Source organism: Chenopodium album, chromosome 4, assembly GCF_948465745.1.
Source record: "Chenopodium album chromosome 4, dcCheAlbu1.1, whole genome shotgun sequence".
Classification (NCBI taxonomy): Eukaryota; Viridiplantae; Streptophyta; class Magnoliopsida; order Caryophyllales; family Amaranthaceae; genus Chenopodium; species Chenopodium album.
In genome coordinates, this window is record NC_137837.1 from 26,551,524 (window position 1) to 26,577,577 (window position 26,054).

General features: G+C 36.0%; 1 protein-coding gene across 1 annotated transcript; it reads left to right on the forward strand.

The window, feature by feature from the left end:
- Nucleotides 1-11,692: 11,692 nt before the first annotated feature.
- LOC145629065 (ACT domain-containing protein ACR12-like) lies at nt 11,693-25,097 on the forward strand. Its single transcript, XM_081681543.1, has 10 exons — nt 11,693-12,015; nt 12,362-12,410; nt 14,696-14,818; nt 15,394-15,488; nt 16,871-16,955; nt 17,119-17,178; nt 23,377-23,432; nt 24,246-24,351; nt 24,437-24,505; nt 24,718-25,097. Exons 1-10 carry the CDS (start codon nt 11,852-11,854, stop codon nt 24,778-24,780), a joined length of 870 nt encoding a protein of 289 aa, XP_081537669.1. The 5' UTR covers nt 11,693-11,851; the 3' UTR covers nt 24,781-25,097.
- Nucleotides 25,098-26,054: the final 957 nt, after the last annotated feature.

The window sequence follows — 26,054 nt, forward strand, 5'->3', positions numbered from 1 at the left end:
AACTGTTCACCTTCTAGGAAATTGCGGGGATGTTCACGTTTTTACGCCTCTATTAATGGACATTACCCCCCCCCCCTTTTACTCCCTCATCTTTAACATTTTGAAAATTCTAGAGAGAGAAAAAGAGAAAGTTCTAGAGAGAGAAACTCTGATCACCGCATGCATTAGTTTTCTCAAAAACTTCCGTGTGCTATTTTCGTTGACGCAGTCGGTCAGCGCTTGAGACCCTTGCTTCGACAAACTATATTAATGTAACCGTCTCTCCCATTCTCAGCTCTTTCAAGATTTTACCATTTGTATATATAGTATTCAATAAATGGATTCACCATCAGCACAAACGGCACAACCTAGGTTAGTAGTCAGCGGTCTCCTGGTACGGATGAGTCTAGGACTAGGGGTGTCGTCTCTAGGTGTTTGGATCTGCCTTTCTTAGCCCCGAATCTGGCCGTCTCTGTGTCTTTGTAAGACACAATGGCTCGGATAAAACAAATGGCTCAAAAGCCAAGACATAGAAGGGGCACTTTAGAAGTGTCGTATGATGAGGTCACGCCGTTTGAGGAATATGATATGCCAGATGAGCAAGAGGTAGAGTCCCCTCCGAGCGCACCCTCTACTCCTAGTGATGGAATCTTAGATGAGTCAGACTAGGGAGTCGGTGAAGAGCATGTCTCTACTGCTAGCTCTCAAAGTTAATATGAGTATGAAGATGGCGAAGAGGCCGCCCAACGATCCGACTCAGAGGAGTCAAGCTCACTACAGGCGGATGCTGACTGTGAGGAAGATGAGGCGGCCAATGGGTTGTCTATGACTAATCCGACTGTGACGCACATTTCTACTAGAGATAGGATTACCCTGGAAGCCAGCTTTCCAGATTTTGTAGATAAATGCCCCATGGGGGATAAATGGGAAATAATTGTGCCACTTACGGAGGTGACGGTCATCTGAGAGGACGATATCGATCATGCCGAAAATTACTTCGGCTGCTATGAGGCGGCTTTCAAAGTCAGCCTTTTCTTCCCCCTTCACAATGGAATTAAAGCCATCTTAAAAGGGTTATGAGCTAGGCGTATGGAAACTCACACCCAATTCGTGGGTGAACATACTAAGCTATATTGCCGCCTGCAAGATGTAGAACACAATGCCCAGCTATGAGGCGTTTACGCATATGCACTACCTTAGTCATGCCCCAAGCGGCTGGAAGGCACTGTACACTTTGACCACACATCAGGAGTATATGGTGACGTTAGACAAGCTGTCCAAGTGGAGCAATTGGAAGAACAAGTTCTACTTGGTTTACTCCCCATCCCTTCGTCATAATCACTTCCTCCGCCGGTATAATAAGAAGTCGACTCTCTTAGAGAAGAAATGTGCCCTGTAGGACTTTAGATACTCTAAGCGGAATTGCATGAATCATATTCATCAACATCTAATAACCAAGATCATTTCATAACACATAAAAAACGCATAATTGTACCTTTAAAGTGTGATTTCACATGTGATCGAGTAAAAACAATGGGAGATAAAGAACCCCGAGTGTGATTCCTCTACTTGGTCCATAGGCACAGATTAAACTTCTACTAATGTCAGTTAGTTGTGACTAAACGCTTCAATCAACCTTCTATGGAGAATAGAGACAAACTAACCATGAACCACCATGACAAACACCATGAGCCACCATCGAGGGGCGCTAGTCGTACAAACGTGAGAAAGAGACGGGAGGGTCGTGAGGAGAAAGAGAGAAAAGGGAGTTTAGGGTTTTTGAGAAAACTAGTTGCCTTGTTTCACAATTTATTGACTATTAATTATGTAATTCAACCTTAGTCATGGATCTTATTTATAAATCATATCTCTAAATAAGAGTCCATGTCAACCCAAATACCTTGTCCTAATCAAACTACTCTTACCCCAACACTCTACATGGTATGTCATAATCTCATGAGGCCCATTAATGGGCCTCTTACTTGTTTAACCCAATACCCTTGTTGTGTGACCTCATAAGATCCATTCTATTGGGATTTGGACTATTTGACTAACCCAAAGATCATTGATCATATCTAGCAACAGACAATGACGACCCAAAAAAAAAAAAGATTTATTATCTCCATAATAGTGATCCTTAATATATTTAGTAATTGCACTTATCGAAAACATAATTCCTTCATGCCCTTCCACATATTCCTGCGAGGGCTTAGTCGGAGATAATGGAGCCGAAATTCTTCAAAACAACCACCATGCCCTTAGATGATGGCACATAATTAATTGTGTGCCCAAGAACTGGATACCCCATCCGGACTGGCTCAAAGATGAGGCTTTCCACTCCGCCTGTGGTCATAGTACCATGTTTGAGAGACGTACGTTGACCATTTAATTGGCATTCCGATGTCGCTTCTATTATCTGTTATTTATTCTTTATCTAATCAACCGGTTTCTTTTTGCAAAAAAAAGGTTTAGAAATGGTTGGCGCTGCGAGGACGCCTTCTAGGTCAGCAGCCTAGATTCGGAAGGATTATCTTGAAGAGAAGAAGGCCCAACTGGCGGCCAAGAATGATTGATTTAGATCCGCTTGTACTTTTTATCTTGCATAAACTTTTATCGTCATCAAACGGCTTTTTATTGGCTATAACCCCTGTGTTCCACTTTCAGAGTAGAAACAAGGTTATTCCAAGGTCCATCACCAAGATGCTCAAGTGGAAAGCTGATGAGTCTTGAAAGACTTCCTCCAAAGTGAGGAAAGCTCAGCCAACACAGATGACATCTTCTATGCCGCCTATACAAGACCGATCGACCACTGGACGCAAAATCCTAAAAGGTCTCAGTCTTAACGCTGAGTTGGCTGGCAATGAATCAGACGTCCCCAAGACGTCAAAGAGTGGAAAGCCACTCGATACTGCATCCGGTTCTACAACGGATATAGGTGTAGAGACTCCTTAGCCAAAAACTCAAGTTATAACTGACTACTTTGAACTCCCATGGCCGCTTGACTATTTGCGATTCAAATCTCAAGCTACCCAATTGGGAGATTTGTCCAACAGCCGACACAATATAGGTGTCACTTATGCCGCTATTTCACCACATCCTTCTTATGGTGCAGATGCTACTCTAAGATTGCCGGACCTCCAGCATTATTCCAAGCGGATGCTGAGCCTCACTCGGTTAAAGAAGGACAAGATTCTAAGGTTGCATCAAGTCAACATAAACCGCATCTCCGCCCTTCTACCTGATGTAGCTTAGCTTCTTTCAAATGTCCCTTTTTTTATCAGTACACCAACTAACCTATCTTTTTGCCGGTTGTGATCTGCAGGCTATGCTGAATGTAGACGGGATCAAAACCCCGTTTAACAAGAAACATGAGAAGGTAAGAGAAGTCAATAAACTGGCGGACAATGCCATTAACTCTGCTTAATATCGAAACACTATGAATGATATTAAGACTAAAGCCAAAGAGATGAAAACAAGAGGAGCTGGTTAAGGAGCTCACGGCTGCCGTTGAGACAGCCAATAACAAGGCGTTTGGCCTTCAGCTTGAGCTTAAGAATGCCAAGTCAGATCTCAAGGAACTGGAGGAGGTTGAAAAAAATACCAAGCTTTAGACAAATGTCGGCATGCTCAAGGATAAGATGGTCCAGATGTGGAACAATCACATGGATGAGCTCACAAAGAAGCACGATCGACTGGTTACGGAGAATGAGAGAGACAGCGAAGAACGCATGAAAATGGCATGGTAACTCATCCATCCGGAAGCCGAGTGGGAATTCTTCAATATGAGATACAAGTATGCCCCTAGGTAGCTATACTTGTAAATTGTGTGCGGTAACTAACAAACCGACTAGCTTTATGCCCCTAGGCGGCTATGTGGTTGGTTTCAAAAACTTAATTGATTGATTTAGGAATTTTTTATACTTTTAAGAGTATGATGAGTTCCTTGGTCAATCAATCACTATTGTGATTGCCTCAAACCAAGTACACAATCGTCTAAGATTCAGACGGTTAAAAGCCTAGCACCTAGGCGGTTTTAGAAATTACTTAGTCTACTGGACTAAGGAAATCTTTTTTAACCGTCTGGGGTACTTGTAATCTATTTATATATTCAAGCGTTTTTTGCCCCATTGGGAGAACTTTTTAGGTATACATATAATCCAATTTGGAATAACGGTTGATTACCGTCTAGTGTCAATTAGACACACTACACGGTTTTATTACACCGTCTAAGTTCCTTTTTGTTTACTATAGGTAAAACGGTTGTGAGTATGCCTCGTTAGGTTCTAATGAGTCTTTTCCATTTGCGATTATTTTATAGAGCAATGTACCACCCGGATAGGAGATGCTCTATGTGATGAATTCACCCAAATGGGCGTCGCCGGATGTCGTATTCATGTTGTAGTAGACGGTTGGTTTAGATTTGGCCGTCTACACATTGCATAGACGATGTTCCCATTGGGAGACGTATCTAATAAAGCAAAAAATAATTAGCATAGAAAACAAAAGGCAATTTCTTTTATTGATAGGCTTTTCATTTACAAAAAATTTACAAGTCTTAGAAGTAGTACTTTTTTAAGTTATCTACATACCAAGTTTTGAGCCACATGAGTTTCTAGGCGGTAGGTGCCGCCTCTTAATTCTTCATTGATATGGTAAAGGCCTTCCTAATTGGGTGTTAGCTTTCCTTACTCATTGGACCTGTCGGTTGCCTCTATTTACCGTAACACAAAGTCCTCTACTTTTAAGGGTCGTTTATATACTTTTTTTTTAGACTCTTGTCATTCTCAGACAGTAGATCTCATAACGCAAGGCGGCATTGCCGCTGCACTCTGGTAGTGAGTTTTATGCTAGCCACATAGCCTCCCAGTTTGCCTCTTCATCATACAACATGACTCAAAGAGTCGGCTCATAGTGTTTGACGGGCAAGACGGCTTCATCACCGTACACCATAAGGAATAGGGTCTCACCAATTGCCCCTTTTTATGTTGTTCTGATGGCCCATAGGATGTAAGTTAACTCTTTATCCCATAAACCTCCAGCTCTTTCAATTTTCTTCTTTATGTCGTTTGAGATCAATTTGTTGAAGGCTTCAACTTGGCCATTTGCTTGGGGTCGGCCGACTGATGCAAAACAATGTGAGATCCCTTTATCTCCCAACCAATTTTTGAGGGTAAGTGTCTCAAACTGAGGGTCATTGTAAAAAACCATAGACATAGGTACCCCAAATCGGGTGATGATGTTCTTTCAGATGAAAGAGATGACATCTTTTTTCTAAATGTTCTTGACCGCCTTTGCCTCTACCCATTTGGTAAAGTACATAGTGAACAACAATTAAAATGTACCACCGTCTTCCCGGTGCAGGAGTGTACGGGCACAGGATATCCATGCCCCATTTGGCGAATGGAACCGGGCTATGAATGGCCGTCAGATTAGTGGCCGAACAATGGATTAGCTTGCCAAATCTTAGAAACTTGTCACACTTTTTAACCATTTCCAGGGAAGTATCCCTCCACTTGTTAAAGAAAGAAGTGAACCCTTCGTATTCGTTTTGCTTTAGCATCTCAAGTTGTCTATGATCAGTTTCAACTTGAATGTTACATTTGTATCTATCAATGAAAGCGTTTACTATTCCATCCCAAGTAGAGATCTTCTCATAACCATGGGACTAGACTATGTTACTAGTCTTAACTAAGGACTAATCATAGCTTTTGTCGTTAAAAAACTGATTAAACTAGTTAATAAACTGATTACTTAGACTCGGCATGAAGACTCGAGCAGAAAACTGAACTGTCGCCGAAGCAACAAAATTGTCGCCACACAATAGAACCCGGCGCGAAACGACAAAGCTGCCGCATTGCGCCAAACACTAGTGTGTTGCACCATAGTCCAAACCTTTGCATCATTGCTGGAGCATCAGTTTGGGTCTATTTCCAGTATTTTACGCGGAGACTTCGAAGTGAGTGATTTCTATTAGTTGTGGCGATATTAAGATCGTATTCAAGGTACGTTGTAATACCCCTAATTTTTAAACCAATTTAATTTTTATTAATTATAATTATTAAGCTTAAGTATGTCTTATTTCGGATCTTATAATCCCGTTTATAAAAAAGGACGAATAATTTTCCCATACGCTTATAAAATATTTTCTTAAGATATTCAGATTATTAAATTATTAGTTTTCCTATAAATATATTACAACTTCTAAGTGGATTTTTAATAAGAAAAATGATAATATCCTAGACTCTAGTTATAAAGTTATTAATTTATTTCATGAACATAATTTTAGGTGAGCAAGCCATTTATTCTAACTCATATGAGTACTTACAAGCCCAAATTATATTTACAACCCAACTCATACTTTTAGCCAAAAAAAAGGAAAAAGAAAATAATTTTAGCCAAAAAAAAGGGAAAAAGAAAATAAAATTTCATCCCCAATCACCACAAACTATGTTCACCTTCTCCATTCCTCCATGAAAGCTTCATCAAGTTAGCTTTTCCAACTAACACCTCTCCCAAATGTAATTTCTGACTACATTCACCCTCACCCTCCACATGCATGTTTTGATACTTGCTCCCGACCATTAGATTTCACTTCCAAATTATTCAAAGTTTCACCTCCAAAACAACAAATTGCAATTTAAAGTTTCAATCTTTAATCTTATTTTAATCCTTGATTTTCCCTATAAATAGAGCAAGGATTTTGAACAATTTCCTTACAAATTCATTTGCAAATTATACCCACAAAATTTCAGCAAATTAAAATACCCCAAAACCCATTTTTTTTCCCCATTTCTCTCTCCTCCGCGCCACCACCGACCGCACCACCACCCCTTGGTCGTGCGCCACCAGCCGCACCACCTCCATCTTGCTGGCAGGCTACCACCACCTGCTGCCCAGCCAACCTCAGCCCCCCCCCCCCCCCTCGTACTTCCTTTACAAACAAAACCAAAAACAAAGAAAAAAAAGGTTAAGATTGGTCTTTTAATTTGTTCATTAACTTGATATAAAACCCACCAAAAACACTTAAAAGTAAGTGGGATTTTTCCTAAACACTTCTATTTTGGACTAATTGTTTGGAAATAATTATTATTTTCTTTATTTATTATTATTAGTTTAATTACAACTACTAATTATATATATGCTACTACCTATGCACTACTACTAGTCTACTACTACTACTACTTATTATTATTATTATTATTATTATTATTATTATTATTATTATTATTATTATTATTATTATTATTATTATTATTATTATTATTAATGGATTAAAGATTAGTTTATAAAAGTAAGTATTAATTTTATAAAAAGGATGTAATATTTAAGTTGTTCATGCACAACTAGTTTAGAGTTTATATTATATGTCTTGAGTTATTGGTTATTGTAGGGAGAGTTTCAAGTTCATAATTAGGAGTTCCGTACTTGTGTTCAAAGATCAAGGTACGTAGTCGTGGCTAGATCTTTAACTATGTGATTTTATATACAAATGTGTTTTATGTTTTTAAATGATGAACTATATGTTTAAATGTTGAACAATAATTTATAAATGTTTACAATCTAAATTCTATAAGCATGTTTTAATAAAACTATTGTTCGATCTTAAATATTTAAATGTTTTATGAGCTTGTTTGTTAACTTACTTTATTTGTTTACCAAATTGTTTAAAAGGGAAAATGTTATCATTTTAATTAATCATCCCATGCATGGGAATTGGAAGATTGATTTGTCAAAGATGTTTATTGGATTTTTCTTGACTTCCACTATATGGAGATAAATGATAAGACTATAAGCTTTGTATGATCTAGTCTTTCCTTGAGTATAGACTATGTAAATGAGTTACTAGCTTGTGGGGTGTGCACACTTAGGTTGGAAAAATTGTTTATAAAATGGTTGATTATTCTACCTTTATTAAAAAATATTTTAGAGAATTATAAATTTTGGGATGTTTTCCCAAATATAAAATCTTGCCTATGGAAAATTCGAATAACCATATTTTATGAGAATTATATATTTCGAAAGAGTGTTTAATCAACTAAATTAATTTACTTGTTTAGCACTTATATGTACTTTTAGCGTTTTGCTAACACGTATTTCTCTTTTGTTTTGGCTTGGTCTTACTTATCATTTATGATAAGTAGATAGGTGATGACGATGACTCAACGTGAGCTAAATGTTGCATCGGGGATGAAGGGCATAATCACTTAATTAGTCTAGGCTCACTATTATGAATTAGTATGAGTACCATTTAGATTTGTGTTTCAAAAACTATTTCTATTTTCAATGAAAGCTAAGTTGTATTTCTTTTGTAACACCCCGACCCCAAACAAATTAGGGAGGGACCTATTGTCATGAAATGCGCATCAAGGGCCAACAATTGTCCCCACAGACCAACACGATTCCTTTCGGCGCATTTTGTCCTCACTCATGCGCACCCCGAGAAAACTTCCCAGGAGGTCACCCATCCCAAGACTACTCCCATCCAAGCACGCTTAATTATGGAGTATCTTAGCTTATGAGCTCCCTAAAAGGAAGATGCATCTTGTTTATATGAGTAGTATATCAAATCCTTTTAAAGCAATCATGAGGGGTATTACATCTTCCGTTGCAAGTCTCTGTTTTTAAAAGTCTTACGTTATTACGTGGCGGTAATGCTCCTAAGCTACTCTCTTAATCATGTTTTGTATTATTATTATTGGAGAGTAATTTGAGGGTGTTGCATACGTTCACGTACTTAGCATATTCTTATGATGTAGTAGCATGCTAGATGTGATTAATTAATTCCAAGTAGTATCATGCTAAATTATGATAGGAAATTGTGATTTGGTTGATATTGGTGATTGAATTATGAAGTATGATTTATTTGTGATGGATTATTGATTGAAAAATAATAGTTTGGCATGTTGAATATGAACCACACTTTTATTTATGACATTATAAAGCATGTTTAATCAAACTAAATGTTTAATTTGGTTTGGAATATTAAAAGGAAATTTTATAGTTCATATAATTTTTATTGATGCTATAAGCATGAGAAATGAGCTATGTAAGTGTCTATGTACACGAGGAATAAATTGTATGTTGGTGCCTTAGTGCACTTAAGGTGTTATAAACACCGAAGGATAGGATTTTTGGCGCATTAAGCGTTTAAGGTGTCTTTGACACTGAGATAAATTTAAAAAGGGTTCAACATTAAATATTACGTGGTCACTAATTATTCAAGAAAAAAATTGGAATGTTTAATTGTTTGAATAATTATAATGTTTGATTTTATTATGGTTTGAGATTCATCACTAAGTTTGATAATATGTAAAGAACGTAAAGTGAAAGAGATTACGCACCAAAACTCTTGGAATGTATATACCTTGAGTATGAACATATGGGGGGAGTTATGCGACTTTATATTTGACCATAACTTCTACTGGGAATACAGGACACTGTATTTTCCTTTTATTATTAAGCGCAAGAATTCCGCCACTTACAAGTGGTTCTTGTATACTGACACGGTTAGCTCCCGTGTTAGTACCCCTTTATTGGGGCATGTTAGGGGGAAACCTATTCGATGCGTTATCAAAACTAAATAAATTATTTAGTTACCTAGTTGAGAAGTTTTGATGTATGTTGTGTGCTTGAAAACAGATGCAACAAAGTAAGTTGTGTGTTGATAAGTAAAAGCATGTTAATTTGTTTAACTACGCTTATGTACTCAGCTTTGCTGATTGTGTGCTTGTATGTTTATTGGCCTTGTCTTTACCTTGACCCTATGACGACCCATTTCTAATAGAGATTAGTGGAAACAAGTAGAGAGGAATTTTTCAGGTGATGAAGCATATTCATGATGGGCATGAATGAAGAGCGAATCATGCCAGTTTCCATATGTTTATGATGTGCTATTGCTTTAATTATATTATGATATTATTGTTGCGAGACTACTATAAAGGTTTTGAATTTGATTTGGTTTTGTAGGGCCTACAATGGTTCTAAGTTGTAGGTTTGACTTTATTTTACTTTGGTTGACTTTACTTTCGTTGGTTGACTTTTTAAGTTGAATCATTTTAAATATTTTAAAGGAGAGTCTTCCACTGTGTGTCTTTGATAGTTGCCTTAGCCGTTTTCACGGTGTTGGCAACATCTTAGATTTTTCCTATTTTGAGTTTTAAATGGGGCAAACACATGTATTTTAAAAGAAAGGAATTTCTAGGGTGTTACATCTCTCTAGAATTCTTAAATTTCCAGAGTAACAAAATGAAGTCAAACATCCTATATTTAAAGGCAAAAATTATGGGGGCAAAACGGTAAATCCGGTTTTCCTTTTAAGGATTCGAACAGTTACTTTTTAAAGAAGTTACCCTAGAATTCAAATGGTTAAAAACCAATTCAGCCACTTTAAACGGAAGGGAAAGCGAACGGACTGACGGTACGTCAAAATAGACGGTCAGGTCAGCAAATCCAAACCGTTGTCCCGAAATCCCAGACAATAGATGTCCTCGCTAAAAAGATAGTAGGCCTGCTGCGTCCGACTAACCTCAAGACCCAGAAGTGTCCAAACAGAGGGATCACAGGCCAACTAGACCAAGCGTCCGACTAAAAAGGGAAATCCCTAGATAAGACGGACGGTGTTGTTCGTATACCAAAACAATGTTCAAAACTTCTACAAATACTCGGACATATCTAGATGAGTAGAAAATCAGAGGAGGCGGCCCATAGAGTACGAGCCACCCAATATGTGGGGCAAATGTTTGGGGCAAAAATTACCCCAAAATGTGGACCAATCCCATACTGACACGTGGCCCAATTGAAGGGTGACACGTATCTCTATAGGAAGATGACACGTATGTAAGCCCTACTAAGAGCACCTGGAAAAGAGAGAAAAGGGCCTCCTTATATCAGGAGGCCCAACTCCCGAGAAAGTCGCAAAGCGGCGCCCCCTAAGGACACGTGTCCATGCCTGATTGCGCCGTCAATCAGAAAACGTCATTATAGGGTTATTACCCTAAAAAGCACAAACCCCCACCCCTATAATACCCTAATCATGTATGATGAGAGGGATGGATTATGACATAACATTCAATAGAGCATTAAAAACAGCTCCAACTTCTCTTTATTTTCTCTCTTTAGCTTTTCCGATTTCAGGTTACTAACTTAACCTTCGGAGGCGAATATGGCGTCAACTGAATATTCATGTTTTGCAGGTGTCCGGGCCGTTTATCAGAAGAACGTGACCAATGTACTAGGGGAAATCACAAAATTACCCGAAACAGGACTCATATTACTCTTTATATTCTCTTCGATATTTAAAATTATATTCTAAGTTATAAATACTTAGGGTCTGTTCCCATACGATTATTTTCAGTTTACTTCTTAATTTCCTTCTCTTATAAAATATTTATTTCATTTCAGTTCATTCCTAATAAGTTCAGTTCAGTTCAACTCATTTCAGTCAATGAGAACAAGCCCTTACATAATTCAAACACACTATATAAAAATTAAAAAATTACTCAAAAACATCCCAAAACAACATCCAAGTCACAAAGTAATCGATAATCGAATAATTCCTAATAGATGAATAGAATTATTAAAACCAAAATTTCCATTCAATATTATTATTATTATTATTATTTGGGTATTTAGAGAGCCACATGGGCAGGGGTAGGAAATTTCCATTCAATATAACATCACATTCATAATAATTCACATAATTGTCCTTTTGATTTAAAGAAAGGATAATCTACCCCCAACAAGTGAAAGCTAAGGCTGCGTCACACTCCATATTATACTCCTCTTTACTCATCCATCGTTTCTTGTCCCTCTCTCATCTCTCTCTCCCCTTCCTTCTCATCGGAGGCTGACGCCATTGTTAAAGCTATCAACCATGGCTGCCGCTACCAACTCCTTCCTTACTCCTACTCTCTCTCTTCGTCGAACAAGCTTCTTTCATTCTGCGCCTCAGATTTCTCGATTTCATGCTGACAACAATCAGAATTCCTTCATTTCGTCTAAATTTCTGCTTTCTGGATTATCTATCTCCAAAACACCGTAAGTTTTTATTTTTTTTTTTTAATCTAATTTTTTTTTACAAGGAAAAACAACAAAATTGAAGCTCAAATTGCAGTGATATCGTTGCATTTTCAATTTCTGTCATATAAGTGGCAGTGTTTGTTTCAGTAATTGGTTTTTTTATATTTCTTGATATTGAAATTTAGGTTTTGAATATTTTATCTACTTATAATAATTGCAGAACAAGTAATTGATTATTATTTTAATTTTCAATTTGTTGATGACTCTTTTCAATTATATTTGATTAATTTGTTTGCTTAGTGGGTTTTTTTTTGTTTTTTGTTTTTTGTTTTTTTTTTTTTTTTTTTTTTTGGGTTTGGTGCAGGAATGTAGTGCAGGCTTCTCCCGAGAGCACAAATGCTATTAGTTCGTTGGTAAGTTGCTGCTCCATTTTGTTTTCAATTGCCTTATTTTAAGAAATGGGGTTTTGTTGTTGGCATTTTCGCGGTATAATCAAAAGTGGAGGAAGTCTATGTTATATGTTTTAACTTTTGATTGATCTCACACACATGACGGGAGTGTTTGGTTAGGTGTAAATTTTTTTTTTTTTTGATGATTTTCTCTGTTTTCATTTGTGTGAAAAACAATTTTTCCAATGGCGGAATTGAATTTATTTTGAAAGGAAGTGAATCTGACATTTTATTACCTCTTCCTTACTGTTATTTTTTTTTGTTACTCTGGCACTCTCATTCTCCTTTTCTTTTCAACTTTCATCGAAAATGTATTTATTCAAACTGAATCGAAGGTGCTATTAAGTGTTTAAGTTTGTGTTATCTTGGGTAACATTCTTTGCATGATGTTCCATAATATAGACACACACTCTTGTTCATCTTTTGATGTACCTCTTCATTGTGTCCAATGAATCTTTTCCATGGCTTTATTATAAATAAGAAAATAAATGACTTGTATGAGGCACATTTGCTTCGTTCCTTAGTTAGTAACCAATGCAAATAAATTTTTTTAAACAAATTTAATTCTTTTTTGTTTTGTTTATTAGCACCTATGTTACTCTGACTCGAGATTGGGTGTAGCGTACAAGTGTCCGACACTCTATTCCAAAATATTCGCCGACACGGTCAAAAGAGTGTCTTGACCAATACCATGGACACAGCTACGATATAAACTGTCTGGAAATTTTATACTTTTCTAAGGGGAATTGGTTATGTCAAAAATATATTGCTTGAGAGATATAACTTACAAATATATCATAGAAAATTTCTTTGGGGAATATTATTTTTATAAAATAAAGTTATTAAGTACATCTTGACATATATCAAATTCTAACTAAATATTAAACAAATAAAAAAATTTTTGTGTTAAAAGAATTACTTGTATTTGATATTTGAATGTATTTTAAGAGTATATAGCCTTTTATAATAATTCAATCTTCAACCGAGTGTGTATTGATTGTACAAAACATGTCGCGTGGGAGAATGAGTACTGGGTTCATTCATCCCACTGTATATTCTGTGTTTCCTTGATTGTGGAACTCAAAGAGTTAAATATGCTATTATCATGACTTTTTTTATAGTCTTGTGGAGAGTAACATTTGCATGTCAATATTAAGACTTGTGAGGATCTTCATTTTGGTTTCAAGTGTGGTAGTTTGGTAGGATTTAATGTTATAGGATCACATTTTTTGCGACAAGCTTTACATTACTAGGCTCAGCCATATAATTGGGTGTAACACATGATTTTTTTTTTTTAATTTTTATGTTTTAGAGAGAGAGAGAGAGAGAGAGAGAGAGAGACTCTTGTTACAAGCTAAAACTAGATCTTCTCATTACTATTTTCTTTCAATCCTACCCTCCCTAGAGATTGGGGAGGTGTTTTGTGGATAAAGTTACTCTGTCCATTTATTAATCGACGTATTTTGACTTTTGACACTATTCTCAGTCTCTACTTTGACAAGCTTTTAATTTATAATTTTAATAAAACAAAGTCATGTGGGATTTTGTTAGATTCATTGCTACATATATTTTCAAATTATCAACTTTTTATAAATTTTATTTATTGATAAAAATATGAATTGCTAAACTTATGCGTTGACTGAGGTGATAAACGAAACTTGTCAACTAAAAAGAATGAAGGAAGTATATTACAATGTTTATGTAAGGGTCGTGGTGGATGCTTGCTTCCAGATCTAGCTGAATATGTTTGAGTAGTCTGTATTATGGTTTAGTAACTTTATGTCCCTTGGATTCTGCCCCCTTGGCCCCACCTATGTTTAGGTAAGTTTTTTAAGATTGTGTAGATCTATATATAGTTCTATCGTTCTATCCTCTGAGTTTCACTTTTAACTGCAAGATAGTTTGAATGCAATAGTCTTCTTGCACCTAATCTGTATTTGAGGGCGGATTTGTTGGATTATTTGGCCTTTTTGTTCTTATTTTATGTCAGGGAATACAAAAAAGAATTATGTCTACTTATATTTAGACTATTTTAAATTGTATTTGCTTCATCCATATATAAATGCTGAGAGTGTAGAATAATCCTGGTTTATGGGCACAAATTTGATGATTACTGTCATTTTTTGTTCTGAGTTGCACTTATTTAATCATACATTTGTACTTTTAAATCTTTGAGGGTCATAAGTCTGGTTATTTAAGATTTATTGTATTTTCTCTTATCTGAACCATATAATGACTTACTTTTGCAGATGTCTGATTTGGATTCTGATCCTATCCCAATGCCGGTAGTTCTAATTGATCAAGATTCAGACCCAGTTGCAACAATTGTGCAGCTCAGCTTTGGAGATCGTCTTGGAGCTCTTATTGACACGGTGAAATTACATGCTTTGCTTCTTTGGTCTAGGTTGAAGTGATACATAGGTCTTTCTCCTCTTTAACCTTCAAAGAATGTGTTGATGAATGATTTTATTTTGGTTTGTAATGGTAGCTGTATGATTTTGAGTTTGTAGTTTGATCTTCTTTACAATTATTTCTATTAAAAACTGGATGGTTTATTCTTTACTATAGGATATTCTGATCTTATGTTGACTGCTTTCATGGAAATAAATGGAAGTGAGCTATTTATCTTCGTTCTTGCAGCTCCTACTTTGGGAAGTTTATTTTCATACCGGCAGCATACATTTATCTGGAAAGATTTCTTAACTAGACCATTGTTAGTGCTACCTTTATTTTGTGAAATTGCCTGCAATAAGAAACTAGTAAAAGCATTAGCTGATAATATATATCTGTACACAGTTTGTACAATGTAGTTTGGGATGCTTTTTTAAGCCAAGTTAACTTATAATCAGGGCTTGTAAGCTGCTCATGTTGCTACCTTTATATGTTTCTTTTTTATTTTATTTATTTATTTTTTATTTTGACCTATTTTTCATGAACTTCATTGCAGATGAAGGCATTGAAAGATTTAGGCTTAGATGTCTCAAAGGGCATTGTTACTACTGAAGGAGCTGTCAAGCAAACAAAATTATTCATAACAAGATTGTATGTTATTGCTCACCAATTCCTTATTTGTGCATTATTGATGATGTCTACTCCATAAGTTATAGACTTAATTTTACACTTTCAAGTCTGCATGCATAAGTTCATAAATGACTATGACTGAATTATTTTTCAGTTGTCTTACTGCTTTTGTGTGTAACAAAGTGACGCTGAATCTTTACAAGCCCTTTTTATATTAAAGAGCACAAGATACCCTTAGTATGTTATTTTAGCTATGGCTAATGTTGCAGGATAAAATTGCATAATGCTTAATGTATGTCAAAGAATAAATGAAACAGAACAATGGATGAAAATATTTTTTGGGTACTGCTGTGACATCACTGATACATCTTAATGCATATGAAACTAATTTTATGCTGGTTTACATTTTGATCTCCAATTGATGCAAATTTCTTGATGGGGACAAGGGTTCAAGCATATGTTTATGGTTGTCTAACAAATGTTAGTTGAGTGCTTATGTCTAGATACAAGCTCTTTTTTCCTCTTGAAAAATACTTAATTTTTTATTCAGCAAGGCAATAAAATTATGCAAGCACATGATGCAACGTTTAGGCTAAACTGCGTGAATGACTTGGAATTGCTGAACAAAATGCTCAGGTTGAAGCTTAATTACTTTAACTAATACAATCCACCAAGTCGTTTTGCTTACTATTTCAACTCAGAATTGGGATCTTAAGTTTAACAGGTAGTGATAAAAATGATTAGAATTTGGACCTACAGGTTGTATCATGCATTCTGAAGATTCATAAGTTTGCATGTGAATGGCTGGTTAAGAAACAAGAGTGAATGATCACAATGAATGCAAATAATTTATTATTGAACCACGTACAGGAAAAAAAATTAAAACTAAGGTGTCGTTTGGTTGCTATGGGAAATTACTTCCCATAGGAATTAGTATTTCATGGGAATTAAATTCCTACATCAAAATCATGGGAATTGTATCAAGTTGTTTTGTTGGAATGAGGGAAGTTGCAAATCATGGGAAGTTTGACTTACCTAGGAGGGGTTAGGTAATTAACTTCCCATGTTTTGTAGGAAGTCACAATTCCCATGAATTTGCAATTCCCTCATTTACACTTTTTATTGTCAACCAAACAACTCATGCATTTTCAAATTCCCATGATTTTCCACTTCCCCCATTTTCTTTGTGTAACCAAACAACCCCTAAGTCTTTGTTTCAGTTAAGCCTTTTGCAGTGCTGACCTGCCTTGAACTGTAAAATCATCTGTTATACCCAGCTACTCATTTGTCCAACATTCAACCTTTTGGATCTGTTTCAGTTCTGTTTGATCTCTGCACTATTTGTGTTATTCATTACTTCACCATTTAATAATTTTCTTTGTTATTTTATTTTGATATGCCAGAGATTCTGGGAGAAAAATTGAGGATCCTGATATGCTGGAACAGATACGTCTTACCATAATTGACAATCTACTGAAGTACCATCCAGTAAGTTTTACTGTAATTCTGAACATAAAATATAGTGTTTCTACAATAGTTAAGACTATTAGGGTTACAGTGACATATTATCAGGTCCTTTATGCAATGCACTTTTGGTTCTCTGTCTTAACTTGTTTCATTATAATTTTCACTTATATTTTTGTTTACTTAGGAATCTAGTGAACGACTTGCAATGGGAGAGGCTTTTGGTGTCAAAGCTCCAGTGGAGAAGGTGATTACTTTGAAATGATAAACATTGATTTCCTTTTGTAGATTGTTTTTTTTTTTTTTTTATTTATTTATTTTTTTTTATTTTTTATTTTTTTATTTTTAACTCTCTTCTCTTTCTTTTTTAAAGTAGCATGATTACTCTTTCTAAGTGGTAAATGCAATCTTGTTGTTAATTCTACAAACTCATTTAACATGAACATGGAACTGCAATTTTTTTTAAACTTTTCCATTATTTCTGTTACTTGTTTGTCAATTTTATTTGCATCCTCAAATTGTGCCTCTCAGCTTGACAATGTGAAACATGATGTTTTTGACATGTCAAGATTAAAAGTTAAGCTCAACTACAATCAAGTGATAATTTAAATGACTCTGATGGTAATAGTGATTTATCTACTAAATATCCATACTTTTTATCCTTTTGTATACCAATTTTGATGCAGGGCTTGAGTTTATTAGTCTATAAACCAACAAACCTTACAGGAATCTATTTTTAGTAGGCAAGCTAGGATCCCATTGTATTCTTAATGTGTGTGTTGCCTTTTATTTTTATTTTTTTTAGGGGGTGAGGGGTTCCCAATTTTCTTTAATATTTATATTGTTAGTTTTGTAGCTGAGCTTTTATGTTAGCATCGTATCTGATGGTCGGCGGGGCGTTAGCCTTCTGTATTGCTTTTCTTTATTCTTTTCAATCACTTCATCTATTTCAGGACCTGTTGGGCCAAACTTTGTGGTTGATTATTTATTATCTTGTGTAAGAGCGTTATTTAATTGACTGAAATCAAAGTATTGGACAAAATTAGTAATTGTGCTAGAAATTAGAATCAAAACAGTGAATTCAAAGCAAATAACAGAAGAAAATAGCCCAAGATAGATTGTATTGAAGAACAGAGTATTCTCAATACAACTTCTTTTGCGAGGAAGAAATTCTCTCCCAAGTTTCTGCTATCAACTTTCTGAATGAATTCCCTTCCCATCCCCACATTCAATTTATTACAAGATTCCCTCAAAAACAAACTCCAGCTCAGCTAACAAAAATAACAAATTCTCGCTTGATTACTTAATTGCCCTTCCTCTAACAAACTCTTGTAACAGACTTTCCAGCTCAGAATACCAGCTTAGCCAGGATTGGGCTTCTTTCGTTCATATGTGATATACACTGCAGGCTTGGGTTGATCTCTTGCAAATTGCAACTATGTTAGTCTTATGCAACATTTATTAAATATGTATATAGTTAGTTGAGAAATATGGGTTGGAAGATAAGATGTACTTTAGGAGAAAAAATGGATTATGAGAAATTCCCCTAACAACCCAAAAGATAAGATGTGTTTTAGCTTTCTGCAAAAGTGCAAATACAACCTAAACCTCTAGTCTCTACAAGAAAGTCTATTTATTCATCCATACACATACAACTAAGTTATAGGTTGGATCACTGACCTCTACTTATTAACTAGTGTTGGACAGTGGTTTGGTGCAATATGCTGTGGGATATCAATTGGTGGAAAAACAAGCAAGCTACAATTGATAGGCTTAGTAAGGTTTCAAGCTACTTGTGCAGTTATTCTTATTTCTTAGGCATTAGGGTTTAAGGGCCTATAACCGAGAAGTGGCCAGAGGGAGACATAGGAGGTTATATTAATAGAATAAGGGCTGTTGAGAGAGGTCGGGGGGAGGAGGGAATGTGTATACAATTATTAGTTATCCCCTCTTATTCCTTTCCTTCGAATTCCATCTTTGTACATTCCAGTTGCTTAGCAGTACATCCTGAATACCTCTCTCATCTTGGCAATATTTCAAACTACTTTGTGTTTTTTCCTAGGCACAAGGGTGCAAAGAACTGTCATTGTGTGTAGGTTTTTTGGAAATATCCAGAGGATTACATCAGAAGAAAGATAGGTCGGGGTGGGGGTGTTGTGTATTCACTAACATTAGCTATGCCTTTTGCATTCCAGTTTGACCAAATAATAAATCCTAAAGAATTATCTTTCCACTTCAAACCTCATGTGCTTATTTCATATTTATAAGGATTCAGGAAACAGTAATTGTGGTAACTAACCTTAGTCACTTGCTCTCATATGTTTGTGAAACCAAATAAAGAAGACAGTGATTAATAGATTTTGCATGTTATCTATTTATTTAGCCTCTTAGAAAAATACATGGAAACATTTGAGCAAGCTCTTTTGTTCTGTGTTCAGAATATCTTTATGGACTGTTTGAATGTGAACTGCGTACATGGACAAACATATCAGCCACCGGAAATGGTGTTGGACTGTTTGGGCAGTGTTGGCGTGTTGCAATGCAAAGTTTATTTTTGTTTTTTATTTTGCCGGGGTGGGGGGGGGGGGGATGCGTGTGTTGCGATGGATCTGTGGTCATACAGGAAAGGATTGGTTAGGGAATGAAATAATAAGAAACAAAGTAGGGGTTACATCGATTAAGTGCAAGATCAGGGAGAATCGCTTGAGATGGATCGGTTAGGGAATGAAATAATAAGAAACAAAGTAGGGGTTACATCGATTAAGTGCAAGATCAGGGAGAATCGCTTGAGATGGTTTGGCCATGTAAGAAGGAGACCAAGTGACACTCTGGTAAGGAGGCTTGAAGAATTGCAAAGTGTTGGGATCGCGAGAGGAAGAGGAATTGCAAATTGATACAGGGGAAGACCTAAGAAAACTTGGAAGAGGGTGATTGAGAGTGACATTAGTGATTTGGGGATTGAGGCGAATATGGTGTTGGATAGGGCAGTGTGGAGGGAGAAATTTCAAGTCAACAACGTGAATTGATTATATATACTTTTTAATTTTATTTTCACTTTTAATTTTGTTTTTAGCTCACCAATGTTTTATGAACTACATTGTTTTCCTTTGCTAAAGTTTTCTCAAACCTTATGTGTTCAACTTGAATGTTGTAACCACTCGTTAAAACTTTCTTGAATTTTATTCTTGATTTTCTTTTAAAACTTCCTTAATTTTTCTTAAATGCTCTTTCGTTTACTCACCTTTTTTTCAAACTCTTTTAGATGATGGTTTTGTTATGTCCATTTCTTTATATCGTACGATTCCTTATGACGATTCATATTAGCCGACCCCAAATCATTTTGGGACTAAGGCTTTGTTGTTGTTGTTGTTTGGGGGGGGGGGGGGGGGGTTCAGCAGATCACATGTATATATGATGTAATTCAGCCTCTTTACCGCACCTGTCACGCTAGCTATAAAATATACATTATCGATGAGATGTAAGGCAGTAGAGCAGGATGAGCTATGATCATAATAATAGCTGACTATCAGCTGTTGTTACGGACCACCTGCATAATGTCATATAAAAATACATTCCTTGAAGATTGATGGGATGGAACTTCCGCCGATCTCTGCTTACACCCGACCATTCTTGTTCATAATTCATGGCAAAGTTCCCCTTGCCCCTGCTAAACTCTTGTATCTTATGTGTCTTATGCCTTTCTTAGATTAGAAAAGTAGAAAACTGGAGCAACTAATTTGGTAATTTGAATTCCAGCATCAAGTGTAATGTTAATGTTTCTTGAGCTGGGGGTGTGACAAGGTAAAGTCGTATCCCCTAATCAAAAATAATTCCTAGATCCTCTAACTAAAGTAGATAGGGAAGTAGGGTCGATCTCCACAGGAAAACAAGTCTTTTTACTTCTAATTAATTATTACAATCTAAATTATCTAAGTAACCAATATTTTTGGGAATAAATTCTATACTACGAAGAATAAGTTTAGGGAGAAAAGAAACAATAATAAGGAAGCCTAGGGTCACAGGTTCACCAACAATTAATATTCCGGGATAGAACGAAGTAATTAATAATTAACGGTGCACAGATAACATGATTAACAGGCTCTCGCAATTTATTAATCAACATAGATCTAACAGGCTCTCGCAATTTACTAGATCTAAGTTCCTATTAAAAATAGCCTTTAATATTAAATTAACATCTGCCCGATTCATCAATTCAATATTGCTAAGCATTCACAATCAAATTACATCTGCCCGATTCATAATCTAATTGCAAAGAATTAAAACAATTCAATAAGAAATTATCATGCAATATCAATAATCAATATTAACAAACTATCCCTTCATATTAATTATGGATCCCCATAAACCCTAGAATGAAACTACTCACAAATCATCATAACTAAGCCAATCAAGTAAATAAGTAAAAGCATAATCAAGAAAGCAATTAAAATAGCTGAAATTAAAAGGGAAGAAATTGTACCAAAAATAAATCTGGAATTAAAGGAAGTATTAAGAACAAAAGTTTAGAGAGAATTTAAGAGAGAAAAATACTAAGTAGAGAGAGAAAGTCTAAGAAAGAAGGTCATCTAATAATTCCGTACAAAATCGTATTTAAACGTTTCCTAAAACAAGAATTAAAACTAAACTTAATCAGGTCTTCCAGAAACGCGCGCCCGATCGGGCGAAGGGCCGCCCGATCGGGCGTGCCTTTTTCTTCGCGTTCCTACCCAGCAGCATCGCCCGATCGTGCTAGATGCTCGCACGATCGGGCGCGCCTCAGCACGCTCAGCCTACTAATCTTGCCGCGCCCGATCGTGCTAGAGATAGCCCGATCGGGCGGTTGCTTCTCCTTGAGGCTTGGACTTCGATTGGGCTAGATTTCTCGGCCCAATCCGGATTTCCTCTCGGGTTTGGAATACTTGGTCCAAATGCCTCGGGATCCCAATTACCGAGCCCTTAATCACCGGCTCTCACCGATCCTGGGCTCCAAAAGTGGTCGCGTCCTTCTAGCTTCCGTAGTCGATCCATAAAGCCCGGGAAAATGCTCCAAGAGTGCAATTTCCTGTAAAATACAACTAAAACTACGAAAACACTAGAACACACAAATTAGTAATAAAAGTGGTTCGAAAGAGCCAAAAACACTACTAATAACGACCAAGGGACGGGGGTAAAACACTATATAAAATGGACATATCAGGGTGCATTTGGCATTTGCAAGAGGGTGGGTGTTAGGATCCCCAGTTGTGCTCTAAAATTAAGGATAAAGTGGTGATGCTAGGAGTTTGTTATGTGTTTGTGCACTGTTTTCTGCATAAACTTACATTTGACGTTCCTGTGATTGCTGATAGGCAGTGGATTCCAGGTTTCCTTATCTTCTATCTGGAAAGGATCTTAATACATGCAAGTAAGAGCAGTTTTGAATTTGCTCTAGCTGTAATACATGTGTACCTTAGGGGGCTAAGGGTATGCGACTATGCACATAGTATAAACATTGCTGATACACTCCTTTAAAGAGAATCAATTATAGATGAATATGAATGTAATTGTGCTCAATGATGCACGGGTACGCCGATGGAGTGCCGTTTCCCGTACCCGAAACGTATCGGGGACGGGTACGGTACGGGGACGCCTAGGATACGTCCCCAATCTGTCCCCATCAAAAGTGGTGCGCCAAGTCATTTTAGGGACATTTAGAGTCATGGTTGGAAACGTTTCGGGTACGGAAAAACCCAATTTCTGACGTTTCCTTAGAAGCTCAGCCAAATTTTTTTTTAAAAAAAAACCCCAAATTAGTGAATTACGAACCTTATTTTCGATTTCCCCCAATTTTCACAAATCCTAACTATTGCGAACGGCAATTCCCTGGGAGGTGCGACCTGATTTAGTTGTCTGCGGCGACCAGAGACCTGCGACCACCCCGACACCGGCGACCGGCGAGGCTTTAACTTGTAACTGTTTCTCTTTTTTCTCTCTGCTCTGCTTCTAGTTCTCGTTTTTTTCCTTTCTTTGAACTTGTTTACTTTTCTTTTTAGTTTTGGTTTTTTTTTTCTTTTTCTTTTTTTTTTTTTTTAATTGAAGTCAGTGACTATAGATGGCAGACTGGCAGTCAAGTAGGTGTATAGAGAGCACTTTCTGTTTTTTTTTTAAATGGTACTCACTATATTTATTATTTATTTATTTTTTCATGAATTATTTTTAATTTTTCTTTACATTTTATGGATTTATATGTATTTTTTTGCCGTATTCCATGCCGTACCCGTATTTTAAAATTTTGATTTTGCCATATCCCGTTCCCGTACCCGTACCTGTTTTTGTCCCCGTATCCGTTTCCGTGCAACATAATTTGTGCTCACCATGCAATAAATCTTTGTAATAATATGTACAGGAAGTCTTTTGAAGAAAATTTGTAACAATTATTTATTTCTTTTACTGAATTATATTGCAGCCTGATGTTGATGTGGCAACTCATATCCACATTCAAGAGGATGGACCTAAGAGGAGGTTAGAACATCTATTTAATTTTGCATATCTATCTTAAGCCTGCTTTTTTTATCTTTTATACTACATTGTGTAAGTTTCAAATTCTTGATTTGGTTTGTAGATCAACTGTTGATACCTGTTTCTGGAGGGCTCTATGCCCCAAGAAACAAGTAAAAAGGACTTCTAGCTGTTTACCCATCAACAAATTATGCAATATTCTAAGTCAACACATTCTTGAGCTGTAAACAAATTGGGTCCATTAGTCCTTCAATTGATTCCATCTTTGTAAAGCCCTCACTAAAGTCCTAACACGAGGTTTTTTGTTGTAATTTTTTAACACATTATCATGGTCAAAATTTTGATACCAGCTCCTATAAGGGTTTGTGAACACGTAGCAACACAAGAAAGATGGGTGCTCTTGCCTGTTGGCGAAAAAAGTGATCATGAAGGTTTATCAGGGCTTGGGACTGTTCAGGCGGGACAATGTTTACAAAATTCTATAATACAATATACATATTAAAGCATGGTAACAATGGATAGGAAGCTTTTATTCTTATATAAATCATCGACTTATTGCTTCTTAAAGAGCTTTATTTTGAAATCAATAATTTCTTGCTTTGAACACAGATGACAATATCATAATGAATGACATGTAAAACCTAATAAAAGGCAAGTAAAAGTTGTAGAAAGCATCTGAAAGAATGAACAGAGGTTAAATTATAACACGTGGTGCATCTTTTTTGTGTTAATTGCTTAATTTTTATGTTATATAATTTTGAAAAGAGAAGATTTTAGACTCTATCAATCTCTAACAAGCTGTTTGTTGTTTAACAGTTTGCTCTACATAGAAACAGCAGATAGGTCTGGACTGCTGATGGAAGTCATCAAAATAATGTCTGATATCAATGTTGATGTGGAATCGGCAGAAATTGACACAGAAGTATTCATTCATTTCTAAATTCATCATCGCTGATTTATTGCATTTTGTTGGACTGCTTGTAATTACTGTTTATTCCTTCATACAGGGACTTGTTGCAAAGGACAAGTTTCATGTAAGTTACAGAGGGGCAGCACTAAACAGTTCTCTGTCTCAGGTAAGTCTATTCACTGTATTGTTTGCAGTTTAATTATGATGATAAATTGTTGCTGGGTTCATGTATGTAATATTTCCCCCCTTTATCATGAAGATGGATGTGAACTTAATTGTATATTGCATGCCAATCCTTGCTTTCTCACTGTTTTTTTATATTTACATCTGTTTTTTATAAATTATTTTGTTTATAACTTAATACGGTCATATTTGCAGGTTTTAGTTAATTGTCTCCGTTATTACTTAAGAAGGCCACAAACAGATGAAGACAGTTACTGATTGCAAGAACTTGGACTACACTACTACCTCTGGTAGACTTGTAGACTTGTGACCAGAGCATGTTACTCCAGGATGCAGTTACCTGTTGTACTAGTTGCAGATGTAGCTCACCCTTTTATACACAATTATAGCTTCTTCTATGGTTGAATATGAAGCAAAAATATACATCCTGTCAAAATTGTTTCATCTATTTGAAACTTTCGTGAAACATACAAAATAAGTTGTACCTTAAGGTACAACCATACAACCAAGGATATTATTTTAACCTTAGTGCTTATAAAATACAAGCTCATGAGAAAATACAAGTTTCTCAACAATCATGTATCTCAAAGGGCAAAATTTTCATTTCTCGTGAATAACTTGGGTTAATTTTGTAATTTGGTCAAAAATATCTGTATTTTCAAATTATAATAGAAGGCTTCAATGGAGCATTGAAGAACTTTAACCGAAAAAAGAACTTCAATGGAGAAGTGGAAGAGCTTCAATGGAGAACGACCTAACCCTTTAGGTTAGCCTTACCCTTCTTTCAATCTGTATAGTTAGGGCTTTAGTTTAATCGATGTCTTCTTCACCACCAACTTCTATGGAGGAGGAAGAAGCATGAAGAAGATGAGAATAAAAAAAAAAATGGGGTAGGAAGAAAAAGGAAACAAAGTAAAATAATTTTTTTTAAAAAAAAAAAAAAAAAAAAAAGAAATTCATATAATTTCTCTTATTTACAAATATGTCCTTTTTAGATATCACCTATATATCTCATGTTGAGATAATGGGGCTAGCCCCAAGCACATGATCAAACAAATAACTTTGGTTGTATCATTTTCAAGATGTAGAAATTTGTCTTTCTAATTGAGCTAGCATGTGCATGCTTATGCTTATGCTTAGCTCACAAGCTAGAGTTCACATTCTTCATTAAGTTTATTTTATTTTATTTATTTATTTATTTATTTGGACAAAGGGTACAAACAAATTACATATTAATACTAAAGCAAATAGAATTAACCGTCGTTTCTCTTGCAATTAGGTGAGCTCTAAGAACGCGCTGACGATCCGCCTTATGGATACTACAAACCCAAAATGTTGAGCCAAGTTGTAAAATTCTCCGAATGAGCCAAATGTAAGCGACATTACCTTGCCCCTCCCCACAAAGCAGGAAACAAGATTATAGGAATCAGTAAAAACCATGAGAGACAGAAACCCTTGATCCAAAGCCCATTGTAGGCCATACATGCATGCCAACGCCTCCGCATGTAAAATTGAGGAACAAACTCCAAAGT

What these genes read in the sequence shown, in the direction of transcription:
- LOC145629065 (XM_081681543.1), top strand. Translation starts at nt 11,852, where the DNA reads ATGGCTGCCGCTACCAACTCCTTCCTTACTCCTACTCTCTCTCTTCGT. An exon ending in CAAATGCTATTAGTTCGTTG is followed by an intron (nt 12,411 to 14,695) that starts GTAAGTTGCTGC and finishes TTACTTTTGCAG; the next exon opens with ATGTCTGATTTGGATTCTGA. An exon ending in TCAAAGCTCCAGTGGAGAAG is followed by an intron (nt 17,179 to 23,376) that starts GTGATTACTTTG and finishes ATTATATTGCAG; the next exon opens with CCTGATGTTGATGTGGCAAC.